Raw genomic sequence first — 18,101 nt, 5'->3', positions numbered from 1 at the left:
TTGGGAGGCAGAGGCAGGCGGATCTCTGTGAGTTCGAGACCAGCCTGGTCTACAGAGCGAGTTCCAGGACAGACACCAACACTACACAGAGAAACCCTGTCTCGAAAAGCTAAAAAAAAAAAAAAGAAAGAAAGAAAAATCTAGAACTCTGTTCATTTGTACACAGAATCCTTTGAGCATTTGATGTTTATAATTTTTTTAAAAACATGAAGTAAGACATTTTCAAGAATGAATTTAATGTGGACAGTCAGAATTTTGAAAGAAAAGTTGAATTTTTAAAATGTGGCGTGAATAAGAGTGGATGGATGGAGTGAATAAGAGATTTCTAATGTTTGCCCTAAGGAAAGTCAGTTTATTTCTTTAAAATAAGAGTTATTTAGAAGTTATAGTTGTATTGTTCCTTATCCTCAAACTGTTTTGTTTCCCAGGCATATGACACAGTATCTTTTTGATAAGGGAGTGTTCCCTAAAGGCTATGTTGAGAGAGAAAAACATCTTTTTCTCAAGGATAGAAACAGGATTTCCCTTTCAGATTCTTTGATCCTTTTAACAATACTCAGCTGCTGCTATAACCAAGGATGGTTTCTTGAACACTGCAGGAAACCATTTTTTTTTCTCTCCCCACTTCTGCAGGCCTGGGAAAGACTGGAAAAAGCAGAACACGAGCGAGAGCTGGCTCTGCGCAATGAGCTCATAAGGCAGGAAAAACTGGAACAGCTTGCCCGAAGATTCGATCGCAAGGCAGCTATGAGGGAGACATGGCTGAGCGAAAACCAGCGTCTGGTGTCTCAGGTTCTGTCCAAATTACTAATGCAAGTTTTTCTGAAGTAGCCAAGAAACACTGGCCCTCCCCAAGAGAATCTCCAGTATTGTGAAGTTACTACTGGCCAGTAACTTTTTATTTCCCACAAAGAGGATGTTTAAAATTTCTGATACTCTTTCTTGTCTGTCTGTCTGACTTGGCTTAGACTTGGAAGGAGCTCAAGCAGTTTGTTCAGAGCCATTGAGTATGTGAGTCATTCACACCCATGTAAGCTTTAAAAGTTCCCCTTGCTCTTTTCCCTCAACATTTGACCAGCCAGCCCTGCAAGGCAGTGAGACTGGTCATGAAGTACGAAAGCAGCTTTTTCCCTAGGCTTGACAAATTCCTACCTGCATCAGTGTCTTAAGTCAGGTACTGGATATGAGCCAGACCTCTCTGTAAAGTGAGAAATTGTTGATGTGTTTGTTGTTAGGAAGACACTTGAACTCAACCAGGAGTTTTTAAGGATCCTAGGGAAGTGAAAAACTAATGAAGTAGGAGACTCCAAAGGCAGAGTTGGCTTGCATACTGTGTCTGTCTGCCCCACCCCCTCAAATCCCACCCCTTACGATTCTTTTCATTGTATTTCTCTGTAGGACAACTTTGGATTTGACCTTCCCGCAGTTGAGGCTGCCACCAAAAAACATGAGGCCATTGAGACGGACATCGCCGCATATGAAGAACGCGTTCAGGCTGTGGTGGCTGTGGCCAGGGAACTTGAAGCAGAGAACTACCATGACATCAAGCGCATTACAGCCAGGAAGGACAATGTCATCCGGCTCTGGGAGTACTTGCTGGAATTGCTCAGGGCCAGGAGGCAGCGCCTGGAGATGAACCTGGGGCTGCAAAAGATATTCCAGGAAATGCTTTACATTATGGACTGGATGGATGAAATGAAGGTAACACTTGACTAAAAGAAAGTAGGGGAGGCCAGAGCTGATTCAGCCAGAGTGAGGCTACATTGCTTACAAGCTCACAAGCTAACTGAGATGAGCCCTGTGGGAAAGTTGTAACAGAGACCACTTCATAGCCAAGATCTGTTGCAGTGACTTAGATCTATCTTAAATATATTCCAGTGTAGAGAACAAATGGTGATTTTTTTTTCTCACTGTTAACTTGGTCTTTCTGTGTACTAGTAATACTTTTGAGGACTATGTATGCAGATGGAAGGGTGGCGGTAAGCTCAGGCCATGAGCTAGGAAGCCAAAATTCAGATCTTCAGTGCTGTTTTGCTTTATCTGCTTTAAACTACCCTTCTTCACCTTCTTATGGAGCAACTTGAGAAGGTGGGGTGTGGTGAGCCGGTGCGGGTGGCGGGAGGCTGGGTTGCCTGCTGCTCTGTGCTTTCTCAGGCTCCCTGCCGCAGCCTGAGCCTGACGTCATGCCACAGCCCTGTTGTGCCTTTCAGTATCTTCTGATGGCAAACGGCAGGGCGCCATCTTTATTGGGCAGTCCTTGAGAACAGAAGAGAGTAGTGTTTAGACAGCTCTCCTTTCTCAGAGTACTGTGCTCCTTACACAAGAGAGCTGTTTCTGAATGTCAGTCTTCACCTGTCTCACCTCTTGCGCTGTGGAGACGGAGGGACAGGGTCAGCTGATATCTATCAATCCCCTCTGCTGTCGTCCCATACTCACAGTGTTCTAAGGTTTGATCTTTGACCTTTTAAAAAAGAAATGTTGATAAAGTTTAGCAAAAAAGTGATTTTCATTTTATAAATCATGATATACACACTAGAATTCAGTTAACATAGTTTTCTGAGAAATCTTAAGAATAAAATAGAAATTTTATGTGGGGGCCATGTGAAATGGTAGATTGGAGAAAAATTGGCAAGTTGAATGAAGAACAAGAAAATTTCAGTGAGTTTCGAAATGATGATGTGGTACCTGACTGTGGTCTCCTTACTGGCTAAAGATGTGATACCTGACCGTGGTCTCCTTACTGGTTAAAGATGTGGTACCTGACTGTGGTCTCCTTACTGGTTAAAGATGTGGTGCCTGACCGTGGTCTCCGTACTGGTTAAAGACGTGGTATCTGACCGTGGTCTCCTTACTGGCTAAAGATGGGTGTACAAGCTTTTAAGTGGACTCTCCTGTTGACTACATAGCATAAAGACATGTCGATACACTCCTGTGGGGGATGTCCCCTTTCTGTTCTGTGCTTTTTAATGTGAATTTCACTTGTTTTTGCCAAAGTGGATGGTCCTTAGTTATTGTATCTCTCCTGATACAGAGCTCCTATTTGTTTTATTCTGACTTAACTTGGCATTGTCTTGTCCAAAGACGGCCAGTGGCAAGCCGGAGGGAAGGTACATGGAGAATGCTGAATCTGCTTGCTCAGAGGTGATGGTACACTGACATCAAAGCTGTAGTCACAGGTGTCATTTCTGTTGCCCTTTGTGCACAGGTGCTATTGCTGTCTCAAGACTATGGCAAACACTTGCTCGGTGTAGAAGACTTGTTACAGAAGCACGCCTTGGTTGAAGCAGACATTGCAATCCAAGCAGAGCGTGTAAGAGGTGTGAATGCCTCTGTCCAGAAATTTGCAACAGATGGGGAAGGTAAGAATGGACTGTTCCAAATTATCTCCTGACAATGGAGTACAAACCTTGTGTGTGGCAACAGGACTTGTAAGTTACTACACCATTGTAGGTTTCTGGGAGGAATTTTGCATCCAGGTTATAATGTGTGCAGCACAATGTTTTGTTTTGTTTTTTTAATACTTGGCACTGTCTCTTTTTCTGAAATAGACACGATTTCCTTAAATACTCAAATGCTGCTTGGTTTTGAGAACCTTGGCTTCTAGCAGGGAAAATGCTGCCAGTCTATATTCAATAAAGATGTGTACTAACAGCCTACCATGACTACTCCAGGAGCTCACAGCCTTGACACTTGGTCACGTGCTGTTTAGAGGATGTTTAGAAGGATTGTTGGGCCTTGCTTCTTAAGAACCAAGTAAACACAGCTGTGACATGAATTGCCAAGCGGTCTTATTAATAAAACCCAGAGCCAGATATTGGGGTGAAACCTGAAAAATCAGAGGAATAGAACAAGCCAGCCACAAGTTCTTACCACTAGGAAATCCTCAGCCCAAGAGATCTACTTCCTGTATACTGATGCCTATATACCTTTCTGTGCCCTGCCATCTTACTTCCTCTCTTTGCCCAGCTACATCACTTCCTTTTTCCACCCAGCTCTATCACTTCCTGTCTGTCTGTACAGACCTCTATGGTTAACTAGTGCTGGGATTAAAGGTGTGTGTCACCATGCTTGGCTCAGTTCCCCCTGTGGCCTTGAACTCACAGAGATCCAGATGAATCTCTGCCTCCCAAATGCTAGGATTACAGGCATGTGCTATCACTGCCTGACCTCTATGTTTAATATAGTGGCTGGCTTTGCCCTCTGATCCCCAGGCAAGCTTCATTTGTTAGAGCACAAATAAAATATCACCACACACAGCTGCCTTCTTTCATAGGAGTCATGTGCTTCCTTGATTTATAAGTGATCTTTGTCTACAGTTAGGCCAAAAGAGCAGTGCATGGCATAGCCCCTTCTTCCTGTTCTAGTCAGTATAGTTGGCATTTTCTTTGGGCCGTCAGCCAACTCCCAAATAATGACACAGAGACTTATTAATTATGAATGCCCGGCCTTAGCTTAGGCTGCCCCACTAGCTGTTTTAACTTAATTTAATTTTTCTACTCACCTACATTTTGTCTCTGGGCTTTTTACCTTTTTTTCATTCTGTATGTCCTACTTTCCTGCCCTGCTTCTTCCATGTCTGGCTGGCTTCTCGCCTCTCCCTGTTGTCTCTTTTTCTTTCTCCATCTCTCAATATTGGCCATTCAGCTTTTTATGAAACCAGTCGGTGCCTTAGATAGGCAAAGGTAAAACAACACTTGTTTATATGGTTAGACAAATGTTTTACACGGTTAAACAAATATTCCACAAGTCAGGATCTCAGAAAGTATCCTGCTGCCTTTTACACAGCACTGCTTAGACTTAAACATGGTCTGCAGATGAGGAGGAAGCTATTGGAAACTCGCTCAGATACTCAGCATTCTTTCTTTGGTGTTCAAACAGGCTACAAGCCCTGTGACCCCCAGGTCATCCGAGACCGCGTTGCCCACATGGAGTTCTGCTATCAAGAGCTTTGTCAGCTGGCTGCGGAGCGGAGGGCTCGCCTGGAAGAGTCCCGTCGCCTCTGGAAGTTTTTCTGGGAGATGGCAGAAGAGGAAGGCTGGATACGGGAGAAGGAGAAAATCCTGTCCTCTGATGATTATGGGAAAGACTTGACCAGTGTCATGCGCCTGCTGAGCAAGCACCGGGCATTTGAGGATGAGATGAGTGGTCGTAGTGGCCACTTTGAGCAGGCCATCAAAGAAGGTGAAGACATGATTGCAGAGGAACACTTTGGATCAGAAAAGATCCGTGAAAGAATCATTTACATCCGGGAGCAGTGGGCCAACCTGGAGCAGCTCTCAGCCATCCGTAAGAAGCGCCTAGAGGAGGCTTCATTACTGCACCAGTTCCAGGCTGATGCTGACGACATCGACGCTTGGATGCTAGATATCCTCAAGATCGTCTCCAGCAATGACGTGGGCCATGATGAGTACTCCACACAGTCTCTGGTCAAGAAGCATAAAGATGTAGCAGAAGAGATCACTAACTACAGGCCCACTATTGACACACTGCATGAGCAAGCCAGTGCCCTTCCCCAGGCACATGCAGTGTCTCCAGATGTGAGGGGCCGCCTGGCAGGAATTGAGGAGCGCTACAAGGAGGTGGCAGAGCTAACACGGCTAAGGAAGCAGGCTCTGCAGGACACCCTGGCCCTGTACAAGATGTTCAGCGAGGCCGATGCCTGCGAGCTCTGGATTGATGAGAAGGAACAGTGGCTCAACAACATGCAGATCCCAGAGAAGCTGGAAGACCTGGAAGTCATCCAGCACAGGTAAGCTGAAGTTACTACCTGGGTGTAAAGGATGTGGACCAACACATGTGACCAGTGGTCATGGAAGTCACCACCCTGTTGACTTGCATTCTTTAGATTTGAGAGCCTAGAACCCGAAATGAACAACCAGGCCTCCCGGGTTGCCGTGGTGAACCAGATTGCTCGGCAGCTGATGCACAGTGGCCACCCCAGTGAGAAGGAAATCAGAGCTCAGCAGGACAAACTCAACACGAGGTACGCATGGCTTCAGCAGTGTGCCCGCTGTCCCGGAGTCCGGGGAGGGTTGGGCACTGGCCCAGCTCTGTTATCAGGAACTTCCTGCTCAGGTCACTGGCCTTGCAGCACAGATGCCGTGACATTGGCATCTGTTTTTCCATGTATTCGCAGCCATGTTTTGCGAGAACAGGCTTTTAGGGTGAAGTAACATCATTCAGGACATGAGTCAAGTCACCCAGCACCTACTTCTCCCCAAATTGAAGTTAGAGCCTTGGTGACCTGTACCCGGTATGGTAGAAGACAGCAAGATAGAACCTGTGTTGTCCCTTTTAAATGAAGTCTAGAGCAGGTTCTGGTGAAGCTGGAAAAGGCCTCCCTTATCAGGGAAGACCTTTGTCCTCCTCTCACTTGTCTGTTAAGCAGACATTTTTGAGTAGGTTACAGTCAGTTTGGGAAATGTTCCTTCAGAGCACTTCTGAGATGTGTATGATGAATACAGCAGATAAGAGTTACTAGACCCCGTGGGGCAGATGTATTGTAACTGTTCACTACATTGCATCGAGCCATTTGACGGATGTTGACTGGGTCATGATTTAAAAACAAACAAATGAAAGCATTTAGTCAGGAAGAAGGAAGGAAAAAAGTGAGGCAGCTTCAGCCCTCACTGTTCATTCCAATACCTGCCATAGATTTGGTCTCCCTCTTTATGCTGCTCTCTACATTCACAGGTGGAGTCAGTTCAGAGAGCTGGTGGACAGGAAAAAGGATGCTCTGCTGTCTGCCCTGAGCATCCAGAACTACCACCTCGAGTGTAACGAAACCAAGTCCTGGATCCGGGAAAAGACCAAGGTCATTGAGTCCACCCAAGACCTTGGCAACGACCTGGCAGGTGTCATGGCCCTGCAGCGCAAGCTGACTGGCATGGAACGAGACTTGGTGGCCATTGAGGCGAAGCTGAGCGACCTGCAGAAGGAAGCCGAGAAGCTGGAGTCTGAGCACCCTGACCAGGCTCAAGCCATCCTGTCTCGGCTGGCCGAGATCAGTGATGTGTGGGAGGAAATGAAGACAACCCTGAAGAATCGCGAGGCCTCCCTGGGGGAGGCCAGCAAACTGCAGCAGTTCCTGCGGGACTTGGATGACTTCCAGTCCTGGCTCTCCAGGACCCAGACTGCTATCGCCTCAGAGGATATGCCCAACACCCTGACTGAGGCAGAGAAGCTTCTCACACAGCATGAGAACATCAAAAATGAGATTGACAATTATGAGGAAGACTACCAGAAGATGAGGGACATGGGTGAGATGGTCACCCAGGGACAGACCGATGCCCAGTACATGTTTCTGCGGCAGCGGTTACAGGCCTTAGACACTGGCTGGAATGAGCTCCACAAAATGTGGGAGAACAGACAAAATCTTCTCTCCCAGTCCCATGCCTACCAGCAGTTCCTTCGGGACACGAAACAAGCTGAAGCTTTCCTTAATAACCAGGTAATACTCGATTTGGCCTTGGCTCCCATCCTTTTGAAACTTCACTGAGCCACAGGTTTAAACCGTGCCTGTGTGAAACTAGATGTATTATTATTTTTTTTTTTATTTTTTTTTTTTGGTTTTTCGAGACAGGGTTTCTCTGTGTAGCTTTGCGCCTTTCCTGGGACTTACTTGGTAGCCCAGGCTGGCCTCGAACTCACAGAGATCCGCCTGGCTCTGCCTCCCGAGTGCTGGGATTAAAGGCGTGCGCCACCACCGCCCGGCCTAGATGTATTATTTTGAAAAGCCCCGCCCCCAGGACTCTTAATGGAGTTGAAATCCCTCATGACATAAGGACCTCAAATTGAAATTTTCTGAAGAAGCTGTTTGGCCTTGCAAAGTTCTATTGCAGTTATTGTTGTAGTAGGTCCTCAGAACACGTCATTTAATTTGGCAACATTCTGTGAGGTGCAAGCTCAATTTAAAGAGTCTAGTGAACAAGTTTGGGGGAGTTATTTTTCTAGAAAGATCAAGAACTTCATCCAAGCATACAAAGCAAAGAAGAGAGTTTAAAAAAACAATAATAATAAAAGCAGCTGGAGATGGCTGCCAGCATCAGGAGTACCAGAGAATATAGAGGGGATGCAGCTGCTTCCTTTGTGAACATGCGAGGACTCTTAGAGCCAACAGACCGAGCTCTGCTTATTGTTGGAAACCAATTTATAACATTTACCACTTAGGGAAAAGTTCTTTGTAAGTATGTCATGTCATTCTGGATTTTTTTTTTTCTTTTAAAACAAGGAGTATGTTTTGGCTCATACTGAAATGCCCACCACCTTGGAAGGAGCTGAAGCAGCTATTAAAAAACAAGAGGACTTCATGACCACCATGGATGCCAACGAGGAGAAGATCAATGCTGTTGTGGAGACGGGCAGAAGGCTGGTGAGCGATGGAAACATCAACTCAGATCGCATCCAGGAGAAGGTGGACTCTATTGATGACAGGTACAATTTTTTATCCTTCTGAGTCATTGAACAAAAGTCCTTGGAACTGTGGGTTTGAGTTTCCCAGTGAGCAGAATAGAGGTACTTAATCAAAATTACATCCACCCACTCAGAAAATGAGTGAGTCATACATGGTTACTTGAGTGTGATTCTTATAAAACATGTGTAGATGTCCTCAAAAGAAAGCCAGGGAAACCAAACTAGTCCTTAGCCAGAGACCTGTACGTGCTGTGTGCCGTAAGCGGCACTCTTCAGAGTGGGATCCTGAGAGCCAGAACTTTGCTAGCCCACGCCCCATTCTCACTCATCCATGGGACACTTGTCACACACGGGTCAGGAAGAAGATGAAGCTGCTTGTCCTGAGTACCTAAGAGAGCCATGGAGGAATGGTATCTGCTGTGCTTGATAGGAAGGACATTTCCTCTTATAGGGTATTCTCCAAGATTAGGTAGTTCCTCCTCTTCTCTTTTCTAAAAGATTGTCTCCCTGGCTTTTGAAGGTCAGTATACTCTGAATCTGAGTCCTGCCCTGTACTGGTTAAAGTGGGAGGCCTGTACAGATCAAATTTGGGACATGCTAGTGTGGTCTGTTCAGGGCTGGCCAACGTAGATCAGTTGTTAGCCTGTGTTCTGACTGTCCCTTTGTCTGCAGCGTATACTGAGTATAAGGTCTTCTTTTGAGACCGATCTCGGGGCTCCTCATCTTGTGCAGTTCAAAAGAACTGCTTGCTGGGCCCAGCGCTTGCTTTCCACATCTAAAAAGGTCTTTTGGGAATCTGGGCCTGATCAACTTAACATAAGACATAAGGTGGAGGTGGTGGTGTGGGGAGGATACTTCTGTTGCCAGGTTTAGCAGCTCCAGTTTCTTGTAACTGCTGGATGTATCTTGTTACGTGTTCTAAGGGTGTGTCTGTAAGATACAGTATAACTTTTTACTATGATTTTGTATGTGTTGCCTTTAAAAACAGACAAAAATTCTGTCAAAATCTTAAGTGAATATGAGAACCAAAAATCCTGCAATTCCTAATCTTCCAGGGAAAAGAAAAAGACTTCCCTCCTTCCTAGGGTTAAGTCTCATTTTGTGAATGGACTTTGTCCTGTTCTTCCACATGAGATGCACGTGCTGACTCCCTAAGGCAAGAGCAGCTCTTAGCCCTGTGGGTTCAGACAGCATGCCGCTGGCCTGGAGCCTCCCGGCCTATTTAATGTCCACAGTGCTGCAGCTGCAGGGCTCTGAGGATGATTCTCTGGGCCTCAGGGCTTCCTTAAGATTTCTAAATTTGTTTTTTGTTTGTTTTTGTTTTTCAGGAAAGGATTTTTCTGTGTAGCCCTGGCTGCCCTGGAATTTGCTCTGCCTCTGCCTCCTTGCTGGGATTAAAGACATGTGCCATGATGCCCAGGTAGGATTTCTCAGGTTTATAAAGGAAATAGAGCCCAGCAATGGTAGCACACACCTTTAATCCCATCTCCTAGCACTTGGAAGGCAGAGGCAGGCAGATTTCTGTGAGTTCAAGGCCAACCTGGTCTACAGTGAGTTCCAGGACAGCCAGTACTACTCAGAGAAATCCTGTCTTAAAAAGAAATTTAAAAATGAAATAGAGACAACATTCTTTACTATTGCCAAACAAAAGAAAGATAGGCGTTAGCTTCCCATGTTGATTAAACATCAGTCTGTTTTCTTACAGCTGATAATGAACTGAATCCTAGTATCACTTCATTATCCCTGAAGGCCTCCAGATTTGAAATCAGATAGAGAAGATTTTTGTGAACAGATCTGGGAGTTCCAGGGGCTGTAGGGGCAGAAGCTAAATAAATATCTAAACCTTCAGATCTCTGTTCTTGTACAGAAAGGTACTGCCATAAAACCTTGCTGTAGAATGTAAAGTTATGAAATGTGCGTGCTGAGAAAATGTGGGCATAGTCTTCCCTAAAGGCCTGAATGTGGAAGGGAGCCTCCTGCCCCAAAGGAAGAAAGCCTGCAGCAGTGTCCAGACAAGGGCAGCACAGCGAGGGTCTCAAAAGCAACTTGAGAAGGAAAGGGTTTATTTCTGGCTTACAGCTTATAGTCCATCATCCAAGGAAGTGAGGGCAGGCACCTGGAGGCAGGAACTGGAGCCAAAGCCATGGATGAGTGCCACTTACTAGCTTGTTCCTCATAGCTTCTGAGTGCTTTCTTACAGCACCAGGACCGCCAGCCTGCAGGGGCTCTGCCCACAGTGAGCTGGGCCCGCGCACATCAGTTGTCAATCAAGAGTGTGCACCACAGGCTTGCCCACAAGTCAGTCTGATGGACATTTCCTCAGTTAATGTTACCTCTTTCCAAATGACTTAGCTAGCCTGTGTCAAGTTGACGTAAAAACTAGCCAGCACACTGGACCCCTTGCCAACTTGACACACAAGCACACCACTTACTAAACCGTAACCTTTTGTTTGTTGTTGTTATCCCAAAATGCCATGCTAATATTAATATGATAATGTAAAACAATATAATGTCAGAAACCCCACAGCTTTAAAAATTCAAACACTTAGCCGGGCAGTAGTGACAAAGCCTTTAATCCCAGCACTCAGGAGGCAGAGCCAGGTGGATCTTTGTGAGTTCGAGGCCAGCCTGGTCTACAGAGCGAGATCCAGGAAAGGCACAAAGCTACACAGAGAAACCCTGTCTCAGGGGGAAAAAAAAAATCAAACACTTTTTATTAAAGATTCAATTTCTTTAAAACATCTACAGTCTCTTTCAAAGTTCAAGCCCTCTAAAATATCCAAAGTCTCCCAAAATATCTACAGTATCTTTAAAATATCCAATTTTCTTTTTAATTCCATAGTCTCTGTAAAATTCCAGTCTTTCAACTGTGGCTTCTTTAAAATAAAAAGTAAATACTTTGTAATTCAAGAAGGAAGAACCAAGGTCCAACAGCTGTAAGGCTGGGTGTCAGAGTTTGGGGACCCACTCATGACTTCCCCGGGCCCCAGAGGGTCTTCCAGCCATCCACTGTACACACAGCTCGTCTCCTGTGCTCAGTCAGCGCTCCTCACAGCTGCTGCGGCCCTGCTGGTGGCCCATTGGTCCCACGGTGCTGGCCTCTCCAGACTTCCTGGGTCTCCACTGAGCCTGGGCTGCACCTTCTCCAGTGGCCTCTCCCAGGCTCTCCTCAGGTATTCACCTTCTCTCCATGACCCCTTCACGCCTTCAAAACCAGTTCCAGCTGGGAGGACTCTTAGATCACCAGGTCCCACTCCTGGCTTGAGCAACAGCCTCAGCCAGCTCTTAACTTTAGCTTCTGTGTGCTGACCCTAAAAAACATCTCCCAGGTTTGGATTCTCCCAGCAAAGTGAAGGTTTTATTTCCACAGATTCCTTTTTTTAATGAAATATTTTAAAATATTTCCCCCATTTTATTTATTTTACGTGAGGGTGCACTATGTGGACATCAGACAGAACTCGCAGCAGCCTGTTCTCTTCTGCACCATGTAGGTCCCAGGGATTGAATTGCAGTCGTCACACTTTCCTCACTGAGCCATCTCTCTGAATTCTACACATGCTTTGTTTGTTCCGTTTTGTTTGAGACAGGGTTTCTTGGTGTAGTCCTGGCTGTCCTGGAGCTACCTCTGTAGATCAGTCTGGCCTCACACTCACAGAGATCCACCTGCCTCTGCCTCCCAAGTGATGGGACTAAAGGCGTGCGCCACCACTGCCTGACTTCTATAGATTCTTAATCTAAAATATCACATAAATGGACCAAATAGACTCTGCTTCCCTCTGAAATTTCCCTGGTCGGGTCTCCATCAGCTGCACTGTTCTCAGCATCATCCCTCTCCCCTAGCCACTCTAGTCCAGTCTTGTCAAGTTGGCAGTTCACCCTCCCACATGGGTTAGCATTACTAAATTATTTTATGCCTTCATTCAAACTCAGAGGAAGCCGAATTATACCCAGAATTAGTATCTGCTCCACTTTTGAGTCTTGTTATAGGGACAAGTGGTAAGGGATGGATATAAAGCAGAGGACATCACTGCCTAGGGTGCTTTTGTGACTGCAGAAACAGCAGTCATATTTGAGAAGGTTCTTCCTGGGCCCTTTCCTATGACTTAATGACCCAATTCTAAGAACATTTCTGAGTTTTCCTTTTCCTTTACATGTTGTCACCAGTAAAACCTTTTGGCCATGCAAACTCCTTTGGGTTGGGTGGGGTGGGGTGGGGTGGGGTGGGGTGGGGTGAGACACAGCATTATTCTTTAGCCCAGTCTGACCTTGGTCACAAAGCAACCCTTTTGCCTCACTCACCTGTCTAAGTGCTGGGGTCACAGGCACATACCATCATACAAGGCTTCGTGCTCAGTGTTATCTGAGGCAGTTTATCTCCTCAAAGCACACCATGTGAAGGCCATGTGCACTCCCTGTGCTCACCTCTAAGCCTTGTCATTTGGATTTGACCCTTCATGATCTCACTGTCAGTGAAAGATGCATAAGCTCAGAAATCTGCATGCATGAGACTTGATTGCATAAGAAATGCATTCAGATTCTCTCTGGTGGTTTTTCTCCCTTAAGGGAGGAGTCTTTTACAGTGTTTGAAATTGTTGTCATTCCAGTGTTTCAGTGAGCACCAGAATGCTCATTCTGTTATCTCTGCCAGTGTGTGTGTCTCTGCTCTTACGGCATTTGCATGGGATGCCGTGATAAAGGGAATGAAATCTTTTTTCCAAGGCCACTAACTACAACTCAAATGAGCTCCCACTCAAAGATTTGTTTATTAAACTCTCCTGTAAATAGCTAGAATTTGAGGGTAAGGGTGTTATGATAACGGAGTGGGAGGCCATGGCGGGTTGGACGAAAGTGCCCCACTACGGGTGAGATATGCCATGCAGTAGATGCATTATCCATGTGGCATGTTTATTTTGGGGTTTAGCAGGAGGGAATGGAGGGAAGGAGAGTGAGAAGAGGTGTGCACTACCTCTGTGGCGAGGCAGGGGAGAGAGAGAGGGTGAGGGTTTTTTTTTCCTCTTAAGGGGGCTTTAACTTAAGATGACGTCAGAATGCTGGGCAAGTCTCTAAGGGGCAGGTCAGAATACCAACATTCCTCTGTTTTGATTATTATGGATAGCGAGTGGGAGAACAAGGGTGCTGAATTCTCGAGACTGCTTCCTGCTGATTTGGGGGCGAAGTAGGAGGGAGAAGTTGGGAGTCAGGGTCACTCGTAGCAGGAGGTGTGAATGAAGAAGCATCATCGTGGAGTCCTCTGGGGTCTGTTCCTTGAGGGAGCTGAGAAGTCACATTGCAGCAGCGATGCTCCAGGAGCTTGGGGGAATGACACACCAAATTAGGAGTACAGGAGCCATCACATCTGCTCTTTCTCTGGAGGTGGAAATGCTTCTATTCATCCTGTAAAATGTATCAACGAATTGGGAGATAACAGAGTTTTTATGAGTGGGCATGTGGGTGAAGTTAACCTGTCAGTATTCTCCCAGTGGGCATCCTCAGTTGGTGGTTGGGCTCTGGTGCAGGGGCTGGCGGTGAATCTGAAGAGCCCCTGAGGGTTGGTCTTGGCACAAGTCTGGCAGGAGGGGCGGGCCTATTCAGGAACCTGTAAGTGTGTAAAATTGGAACAGATTTGTATCTTGGTGTCATAGCAAAGGCTATGGCTTTGGGTTAAAAGGTATGGACATTTTTTAGGGCCTGGTTTTAGCCCAATGAAACACATCTTTAAATCTATAACCAGCAGAAATTCACTGAATGGAAGTGGTTGAGTGAGTGAAGGAGGAGGGAGGTTTCCCTAAACATCATCAGATCTGAGAAGAAGAAGTAAGTGAACAGTAGTGAGACAGCTTTCCTATCTTCATATCAGCAAACCTTAAAGCTGCTTCTTTTTATCTAATTCACCAGAAGATACCGAGAGCAGTATTAGCTCTAAGAGATTGAGGCCTGAGAAGGCAGCTGAAGCAAAGCCTGGTTCTCAAATGGCATCAGAGATAAATTTTACCCGATTTAGCAATTGAAAGTGATAGGGACTTACCTACTGACTACCTAGACAGCCACCTCAGGGTCCTCCATGGTCATTGAGGGCAGAGGCCTCAGGGCAACAACATCAGTCTTTGCCTGCTAGGCCTCAGAAGATCCATATCTGAATAGACAAACTTTGTTTCTAGTTACTTTTTTTAAAGTTCAACCCTGAAAACATATGCAAGGGGCTAGGTAAAGTTTATCCCTGTAGTTTTGATCTTTGAGTACAGCCAGATTATAATTCTGAATGATAATATAGAAGTAATAATTTCTTAAAACCAGATTTATTTATTTATTATGTACATAGAAGAGGGCACCAGATCTCATTACAGATGGTTGTGAGCCACCATGTGGTTGCTGGGAATTGAACTCAGGATCTCTGGAAGAGCAGTCGGTGCTCTTAACCTCTGAGCCATCTCTCCAGCCCGAGAAATAATAATTTCTTAATGGCATATAATACCTCTTTGGTTCTGCATAAAGAAGGTCAAGTGTCTTACCCTATTGCAGAACCATTTTAGTTAATAAATCTATTCATTGACAATATTGGATCTAGTTTCCTGGTATATCAGTGGGCATTAGGTTAGCCAATTTGCCCCCTATGCTGAGGGTCTACCTTTAACTTAGCCTTTTAGCCTGTTTGGGAGGGGAGCAGGGACGATGCTCTTCTATAGGTGCTTCAAGTTGAAACGGGGTACAGGTGGTCAGAGCCCAGGGAGACTGAAAGTCCAGTCAAGGTACGAAGGGAACCCAGACAATGGGGTGTTTGTCAGGAGCGTGTGGTCATCTGACCTGACTATGGAGACAGGGAACAATTAACGTTTAGTTGGACTGGTCCACATCATATCAGCCTTCAGCAAGTCTAGAACTCGTGGTCCTTTGGACCAGGTTGCAGCAGTTGACGCTTGGATGTGTCTACCAGCCAAGTGGAAACCTGCTGAAGCAGGTAGACTAGAGACAGAAGTTAAAATTCATGAACTTGTTTGGAGCCTTTAGGCCCATGGCTTAGTAATTGGGAAAGGGAGACCTGGAAAGAGAGAAACACCATCCTCAGGAATAGACAGGCAAGGAAAACTCCTTTATCTGGAGCAGGGGTGGGACATCTGAAAAACAGCAGTAGACTCGTACCTATAAGTTTATATTTGGAAGACAACCAAAGAAAATCCAAAGTCCTGAGATTATGACCCAAACTGCATCAGAACTCTATTAATGTTCAAATCTGAAGTTGTAAAACCTTAATGTAATAATGTCATAGGAGGGGAGATTAATCTGAGGCATTTAAGTCATTTATTTATGTGGAGAAACCTAGTAGCTTCAGGAAAAGTTAGGCTTGATTTTTTTTTTTTTTTTCATCTATAAAATGAGCTGGCAAATTGGCCATTTCTCCAGCATGTGGCACCACTGATACCCTAGAGCCCTGGAAGGGAGAAGATAGGTCTCCAGGCCCCGCCCACAAGAGCTCCAGAGCGGCAAGCGGCTGCAGAGGAATGCCAGGCCTCGACCCTTGAGCTATGAGCCAGAGTGCCGGTGCCTCGCCGCCCATGCTAGAGCCAAGGACAGGAAGTGACTTTTTGCTGCCCCTAATAAAGATGGTGGTGATACCCCTTTGACTTTAACAGAGATGGCACCTGACCACATGATTGCCCATATCAAATATGGCGACTGACCATGTATGTGGTCATCTGGGTTTTCGTTTTGTTGTTGTTGTTTTAACACATGTGGGACACATAAACTCAAGCATCCAAAAATCAGGCAGGTGGCCACCTCAGTCATACATTTCCATCTGCATATACGAAATAAACTGTTTTAACAGAAAGACAGACAGAACTCCAGGAAACTGTCAGCTGACCGACTTAAACAAGCCAGAGATGAGAACGTACAGTATAACGAACGAGCTGTAGGATTGCAGGCTGAGAGGCGGCAGGGTGGGAGAAAGCCAGGAAGAAGCAGAAGCTAAGGGAGGCATCCCCAGAGCAGTGGCAGTCGGGGCAGAGGCTATGTTCTGGGCTGGGCTCACCCCAGCGCCTTGAGCGGAGGCAGCGGCTGCAGGTGGGAGGGGGAGGGAGAGATTGGAGTGGCTGGAGTGTGTAGCCCAAGAACCCTTGGGTCTGGCTAATTTCCCATAAGTGAGACAGAGGACCAGGCTGTCAGTCGCAGAACAGGGGTCCAAAGGACGCTGAGGTTCGAACAAGACGGCACAGACTGTTGCAGTGTTTCTTCAAACAGAGAGCGGGCCAGAGGGCAGCTAAGCCCAAGGGACACGTGGTTGCTGGTACCAAGACTTTTGAACAGGGCCAAGAGATGAGAGACCATGGTCGTGAAGACGAATCCTCAGTCATGGGAAATGGCTAGAAGTGGGGCCTTACCGATTGATTATGCCAGTGTTGGACGAAGTTGAGTGTGGAAGGTTCCTGGGCTCCTAGTGTCTGCGACGGTCAGAGAAATGCGCCACAAGGGCCTCTGTCGAGTCACTGGCACCAATGTTAGGATGCGGAGCATGGGAGGCCATGGCGAGTTGCACGAAAGTACAACTCCCCTCACACAGCAGACGTGTTGTCCACGTGGCATGTTTATTTTACTTTGAGGGGAGCGGAGGAGGAGAGAGGTGTGAGTGCTGCCTCTGGCAGGGGGGAGAGAAGGGGAGGGAGAGTTTGTTTCCTCTTAAGGGGTCTTTGCATAAGATGACATCAGGATGCCAGGTGAGTCCCCAGGGGTCGGGTCAGAATGCAAACAAAGGGCCTTTCAGAAATGGTCTTGACATTCCTTCCCTGTGAACTTTTTTGGATGATTATTCCTTCAACCCAGGTTCATTCAAGTCTTGCTTTAGTTTATGGTTTCTGATAAAGAATAGCAGTAGCAAAGTAGCATGCTCACATTTTGCTTAAGTGTTAGATCTCCTTGTCCATCGGAAGCTACAGGAACTATTTAACTAAGAATAGGGGGGAAAGTCTTCTTATGTATCAAACATTTTAATTGCCATATTGCTTCCCTTTGTGATTTTCTTACAGTCCTGGGAATAGGAGTTTTTTTCTTCAGGTCCCTGGGTGGGTGGGTGGTAGCTGCAGTGTCACGAATCACTGAGGGGGTGTGTGACACATCTGTTGTAAGGTCTTTCTTTCTCTTGAAGCTTCTTTGACTGTCACTCGATACATGTGTGTTTCCTGAGCTGTTATTGCTTATTTCCACTGTTGACTGGCATGAATGGAGGACATTCCTTTCCCCCAGTCTCATACAGCAAAGAATTGCTTTTCAAATCAAAATGGAGGCCCAGCTCTCCCGGTTAGCCTCAAACTCATTTAGCTCAGGATAACCTAGAACTTCTGACTCTCCTGCCTCCAACGCAGGAGTGCTGAAATTAGGTATGCACCCCATGCCGTTTTGTGTGGTGCTAGGGTGTTTGTGGGGTGTCTTGAATGCTAGGTAGGCAGGCATTGCCCCAGCTGTGCTGCGCTTCCAGCCGTGTGCTGTGTCTGTGCCCTGTGACACCCGCAGTGTAGCCATGCCTTCTGCAAGGGTGACCAGGAATGTCAGAGAAGCATCTGCGGCACACCTGTTGATCTTTGCCATGGAGCAGCAGCCTTCATTGCATTAGTAACCCCCTTCACACTGCCGTTCCGGTTTCTGGAGACTTGTGCCAGTGGCACAAGAAGTACATTTGCTAGCAAGTTAGGATTCAGACT

General features: G+C 46.2%; 1 protein-coding gene across 4 annotated transcripts in view; it reads left to right on the top strand.

Annotated features, from left to right (window-relative positions):
- Sptbn1 (spectrin beta, non-erythrocytic 1) overlaps positions 1-18,101 on the top strand; it is a 174,996-nt gene that overhangs the window by 126,575 nt on the left and 30,320 nt on the right. For all 4 annotated transcript variants that reach the window (XM_006993194.4, XM_015986682.3, XM_006993195.4 and 1 more), the window contains 7 exons: positions 634-792; positions 1,399-1,701; positions 3,206-3,359; positions 4,879-5,749; positions 5,846-5,983; positions 6,694-7,450; positions 8,231-8,433. In XM_006993194.4, coding sequence (XP_006993256.1) covers positions 634-792; positions 1,399-1,701; positions 3,206-3,359; positions 4,879-5,749; positions 5,846-5,983; positions 6,694-7,450; positions 8,231-8,433 — 2,585 coding nt within the window. The remainder of the gene's footprint in view (positions 1-633; positions 793-1,398; positions 1,702-3,205; positions 3,360-4,878; positions 5,750-5,845; positions 5,984-6,693; positions 7,451-8,230; positions 8,434-18,101) is intronic.

This window comes from Peromyscus maniculatus, chromosome 10, assembly GCF_049852395.1.
Source record: "Peromyscus maniculatus bairdii isolate BWxNUB_F1_BW_parent chromosome 10, HU_Pman_BW_mat_3.1, whole genome shotgun sequence".
Classification (NCBI taxonomy): Eukaryota; Metazoa; Chordata; class Mammalia; order Rodentia; family Cricetidae; genus Peromyscus; species Peromyscus maniculatus.
The sequence above is the reverse complement of the archived record's forward strand: the minus strand, read 5'-3'. Positions and strand labels throughout refer to the sequence as shown.